We start from the raw sequence: 6179 nt of genomic DNA on the forward strand, positions 1-6179 counted from the left end.
ACTCTCCAACAGCTCTGTCTGCCCCAGACATCTGCCATTCTCCACAGTGACCACATACACCAACATCTCCATGGTGACATGGTGGGGATGTGGAGAGCCTCCTCTCCTGTGGGATGTAGGTGGGTCACAACCCTGGTCCTCGAGACACTGGCCTGCAAGACTTAGTTGTTTCTCTGCTCCAACACACCTGATGCAGTGATTTAATTTCTCAAGTTCTGCCTGTTAATCACCCATTGATTCAAACCAGGTGAGTCAAAGCAGGAAACATCTAAAACATGCAGGATGGTGCTCCTCGAGGAAACGACAAAGTGGAAGACCAAATAGGATGGTGTAGAGGCAGGGCAGCCGGCTCAGGACCTGAAAGTCCCAGGTTCGATCCCTGGTCACTGCATACCTCATGGTGTCTCTGGGCAGCACACCTTATCCCCAAAATGCCCCCCAGGTGCTTTTAATAGCTGCCCACTGCACCACCTGGTGGTGGATGGGTTAAATGCAGAGACTAATTTTGCCATTGTATGGAAACATACAGTGATGACATTATTATTATTATTATTATTATTATTATTATTATTATTATCCATCCATCCATTATCTTTACCCGCTTATTCCATTTTGGGTCACGGGGGTTGCTGGTGCCCATGTCCAGCAATCACTGTGCGAGGGGCGGGGTACACCTTGGACAGGTCGCAAGTCCATCACAGGGACAAATAGAGACAAACGAGACAAACAACCATTCACTCTCTCACTCACACCTAGGGACAATTTAGAGTTATCAATCAGCCTAACATGCATGTTTTTGGTCTGTGGGAGGAAACCGGAGCACCCGGAGAAAACCCACGCATGCACGGAGAGAACATGCAAACTCCACCCAGAAAGGCCCCTGGACCGGGGTTTGAACCAGGGACCTGCTCGCTGAGAGGCAGCAGCTCTACCAGTTGCGCCACCGTGCTGCCCATTATTATTATTATTATTATTATTATTATTGTTATTATTATTATTATTATTAGGGATACACCGATCCACTTTTTTTTTACTTCCGATCCGATCCCGATACCTAGAACTGAGTATTGGCCGACACCGATCCAGTTCCGATATCATGATCATCACTGATTTTATATGAGGCTGTAATAATCTCCTCTCAAGTACAATTTGTACAAATATATGCACGCATGTCCAAAAAGGCAACTTGAGGTAAGTTTTATTAATGTTGGATAAGTTTTAAAGTTAGAATTAAATTCTGCTAACACAAAACATGTTTCTTTTTATTCCTAGCTTTAAAGTGGATATTAAAGTGATTAATTTAAGTGATTGTTTAAAGTTATTTTATATTTTTTTAAATAAGGGGCAGATATAAGCATTTTTTCTTCTTTCTGCATTCTTTTCATTCAATGTTTTTTTTTTGATGATTTTTTTAAATTTTGTTTCTTTTAAATGAATGAATAAATAAATTAAATAAAATTAAATGTTAAATGGCTTCAAACATCTAAGTTCATGGCATAAACCAACAGACATGTTCCTGTTTTTAGTATTTTACATCACTTTATAATGTAGCTGTTTATGTTTTTAATATATATAATTTTCAAATCATGTTTTTTATGATTGTCTACTGTTGTACTGATAAATATCTCCTGGAGGATAAACTATATCTTGGCTGCAAGTATCAAACTGTGAAATCCTTCATTTTCTACAACTGATAGTGGTTGGTCATTAATTATGATGAAGTTTAGCAACTTTTCTGTAAACATTTGAGCTCCGTGGTTTCAGCGACGTCTTCTTCTTGTTCAATCTGAAGCAGGCAGCCTGATTTCGGTCAGCCGCGCTCAGTCTGTCCCTCCTCAGAGACGGCAGACTGAGCGGGGCAGATTGGACGTGGCTGGCCGGGGTCAAGTCGCTTGTTTTGGGTTGAGCAAAGAGCAGCACCCCGCTGAAGCCCCAGATCTCGAATGTCCATCGTAAAACTAACTTTACCGCGGTTTAATGTGGCACTATGGCTCTGCAGACATTGCACGTTGCTGTCTTGTTTTGTGGTGTTTCTAGTGTAAAATGCTTCCACACAGCGGACATGTTTAGATGAAAACTTGGTTAGCTGTTAGCCACAGTGCTGCTAACTCAGCCCTCACGTTGTAGCTGCTGCAAACTATGAACTGGATTTCCTGAATGTGAGACGGGTCTTATTACTCTGGGTTCATGAAACACGCTGCCGTTCAGGAAATCCATTCTATAGTTTGAAGCCAACATGCAGCGCAAGCACAGACATGCATGGATCGGAAATATCAGCAGGTGGATCAGAAAAATCCGATACGTTAATTATGCTGGTATCGGAGGCCGATACGGATACTGGATCGGATCGGCCCCATCCCTAATTATTATTATTATTATTATTATTATTATTATATGGATGCAGCTAGAGAGGACATGGAGGTAGTTGGAGTGAGGACAGAAAACATAGAGAACAGAGTGAGTTGGAGGAGGATGACTTGCTGTGGAGACCCCTGAAGAGAGAACAGCTGAAAAAAGATGTGCTCCTCGAGGACCAGGGCTGGGAACCACAACGTTTCACCAACTTGATATAGGAGGGCACATAGGGTTCGATACAGGGGGTCCACCCAGAATGATTTGGGTGTGGGTTTTTCTCATCATGAGATGGGGTCATTAATTAATCAATCAATTAAAAGTTGTGACCTTAAAGCCTATACTGTATGGGGTTTTCATGACTTAATATTCTATCTGCAGGAAGCTGCCATCGAAGCAAAGTTTACAGAAGTGAATGCTGTGAATAAACAACGGCTGCAGAATCTTGAGTTTGCCCAAAATCTCCTCAGCCAGGTAAAATATTCTTCAAAATATAACAAACCTTTGCAATTAAAAAAGTTGAAATGATCATGATGATGAATGTCTTCCTTTAGCAACCCGAGATCAATGTTATACAGTCCACCAGCCTGATGTCGGTCCATGCTGCCGCCCCTGGAGGGGAGCCGTGGAGGATCAGGAAGCAGCTGGAAGATGAGATCCAGAGAAGGGAGCAGCTAGAAAAAGAAATTGAGACTATTCAGACTGACATTTATGTTCTGGAAGGACAAAAGCCTCAAGATACAATTGTGAAAAAAGAGCACATTAAAAAGGTTCCAGACCCACAGCTGGACGAGGAGGTGCACAAGGTTCAGCAGAAGCTCTCAGAGGAGCGTCGCACCACTCATGTACTGGAGAATGATCTGGAGAGTCTCAAGCTGAAACTGCGAGGTCTCGAGACCGAGGTGAAAGAAGGAGCTCAGCAGTACACCGTCAAGGAGGTGTTGCGTATTGAAAGAGACCGTGGTCAGGAGGAGGAAATTCGAAAGCTTCGGGATGAGCTGGAGGAGCTGCGGAGGCAGAAGATGATAAAAGACAATGAGCTGATTCTGATCCAAAAGCAGGTAACTATCCTGGCTGAGGAGAAAAACAAGGAACAGGAGGTGATCACTGAAGAGGAAGTGATCAAAGTCCAAAATGACCCCCAGCTTGAATCTGAGTACCGGGTGCTCCTTGACAGGAAGCAGAAGGAAATGGACAACAGGAAGCAGTTGGAGGATGAGCTGCAGTTCCTTCAGGAAAAACTCAGAAGGTTGGAGAAAGAGAAGTCAATCGCAGAGGAGAAGATTTCCATTAAAGAGGTGCTGAAAGTAGAGAAAGATGTTGCCTTTGAAAGAGAAGTAGAAAACCTGAGGAGGCAGTATGAGGATGAGAAGTCCAAAAGAAGATCATCACAGCGGGAGAGGGCTGACCTCCAGAGGAAGATTCAGAGCTTAGAGGAAGAGAAGTCCAAGGTTGTAATTCAGGAAAAAGTGCGCGAGATCGTTCGCCCTGACCCCAAGGCTGAGAACGAAGTGGCCAACCTTCGTCTTGAACTCGTAGAACAGCAGAGACGCTACAGAGATTCAGATCTACAACTGAAATCCCTGCAGGATGAGCTGGTCATGCTGAAGAACAGAGGACCTCAAGTGGAAATCAAAGAAATCATCAAAGAAGTTATCAAATACAAGACCGATCCGCAGACTGAAAGAGAACTGGAGAGACTCCGCAATGAAATTGTTGATAAAACCCACCAGACCGAGAAATCCGAGATGGAGATCCGTCAGCTTCGTGATGAAATTGACAGATGGAGGGACACTAAACCCCAAGTACAGACCAAAGAGGTGGTCAATGAAGTGGTGCAGTACCGAGAAGATCCAAAAACCAAGGAGGAGATTGAGACTCTGAAAAAGAAACTGGCTGACGAACAGAAAAAGCGCCTCGATCTTGAGAGGGAACGGTCATCCCAGGAGGAGAAGATTAGACTGAAGAAGATAGATTTGTCTCAGGTTCGGGAAAAGATCGTGCAACAAGAGGTTGTCAAAATGGAAGAAGACCTTGTCCTCAAGTCAGAGTGCAACAACTTCCTGCAAAGCATCAACAGTGAGCAAAAACAAAAAGACAACCTGAAAGCAGAACTCTTCCAACTGCAGAGACAGATCGCTGACCTGGACCTGCAACTGGAGGAGCTGGAGCGTGAGCGCAGGGCCAGACGGGATGCGGAGCTGGAGATCCAAAGACTTCGGGTCAGACTCAATGAGCTAGAGATTCGTGACAAAGAGAACCGTGAGAAGGTGACTGTCAAACAGAAGGTAGTCCTGCAGCAGGATCCTCAACAGGAGAAAGAACATTCTATCCTCAAACTGCAACTTGACGAGGAGCGCCATAAACGTACCCTGCTTCAGAAAGAGTTGGACGCACTCATTCAGCAACAGATCACCTTGGAGAAGATGGATGTGAAGGAAAGGGTTGTCCGCACCGAGAAAGTTCAAGTGGAGAGAGATCCAGAGGCTGAGATTGAAATTGAGAACCTAAGAAGAACTTTGGAAGATGAGAAAAGGAGAAGACGTGAACTTGACCAGGAGTTGTCTGTCCTCACCTCCAAGCTTTCAGACATGGAGTTCTCCAACACTAAGTCAACCAAAGAACTGGACTACATCCGAGATGAAAGCTACCGCCTACAACAAGAAAACCAAAGGCTGCAGAACGAGATCCGCAAGCTGCGCTCTGAGATTGAGATCACTAGCAAAGAAACCCGACTTATCACTGAGTCTGCACCGAGAGAGGATGGGAAGAACCTGGAGCTGAGACTCGACTCACTTCAGAAGGAGCTGGCAGATCTGCGAAGCATAACGATCCAGAAAGAAGAGGAGATTGAGAAGCTTAAAAAGAACTTATCAGCCGTGAGAATGAAGAGAGAGCAAAGAGAAAGTCACCTCCGCAGGTCGATTGTTGTCATAGATCCAGATACCGGAAGAGAGATGCGACCCGAAGAAGCGTACAAGCTGGGCTTGATTGACTGGAAGATGTTCGTCAACCTGCAGAGTCAAGAGTGTGACTGGGAGGAGATCACAGTCAAAGGCCCCAGTGGAGAGTCTTCTGTGCTTCACGACAGAAAATCTGGGAAGAAGTTTTCCATTGACGATGCGTTGCGTTCAGGGAACATCACAAACAGCCAGCTTCAACAATACTTAAATAAAGAAATATCCATTCAGGAGTTTGGTGTTCTGGTGTCGGGCAAGTCTTACTGAACGGCCTCACATTTAACTTCTAATCCCATCATATCGTTCAATTTATTTGCAGATCTCTGTCTTTCTTTGACTTAAATTCAGTGGTGACTTGGCTTTATTTTGTACTTAAGGTTCCAAAGTACTCTATGTATTTATTTGCTTATGTATACTCAGTTCTGAATGTATACAAGGATTGATACTACAGTCACTGGAAGGTGCAAAAACATGTTTTCAGGTTATCTTTAATTTCTTTGGTTGACAGTAAACCTTTATTGTTTTAATTTTGTTAATTTTGCGGGTGTTTGTGTGTGGGGAGGGGGGACTAAGTGTTTGATTTATTTATGGTGTTTTCCCTGGGTCATTAAATGTCTGTTCAAGCTTCAATAAAAAATCTAATCAAGCTAAAAAAAAGTATGTTTTGATTAATTTCAGTGAAATATAAAATAATAATTCCTCTCACACTACTATATTCAGCAGTCGTGCGTGTTTCTGTTAGATAAACCTCATGATTCTCTCTATGGATTTTAATCAAACAAAGTAATGATTATATTATCATCAAAAACATTGCAAGATGACTGCCACAGTTAGCGTGGTTGCTAGCTTGCTGGCTATTAGCTTAGT

General features: G+C 43.5%; 1 protein-coding gene across 1 annotated transcript in view; it reads left to right on the forward strand.

Annotated features, from left to right (window-relative positions):
* The window catches only part of ppl (periplakin), a 57341-nt gene extending 51372 nt beyond the window's left edge, over positions 1 to 5969 (forward strand). The window contains exons 21-22 of the mRNA XM_037688791.1: positions 2734 to 2826; positions 2907 to 5969. Of these exons, the coding sequence (XP_037544719.1) occupies positions 2734 to 2826; positions 2907 to 5579 (2766 nt within the window). The 3' untranslated portion in view covers positions 5580 to 5969. The remainder of the gene's footprint in view (positions 1 to 2733; positions 2827 to 2906) is intronic.
* The last annotated feature ends 210 nt before the right edge of the window (positions 5970 to 6179 follow it).

The sequence above is a fragment of the Nematolebias whitei genome, chromosome 15 (assembly GCF_014905685.2).
Source record: "Nematolebias whitei isolate Nwh7 chromosome 15, NemWhi1, whole genome shotgun sequence".
Taxonomy (NCBI): domain Eukaryota; kingdom Metazoa; phylum Chordata; class Actinopteri; order Cyprinodontiformes; family Rivulidae; genus Nematolebias; species Nematolebias whitei.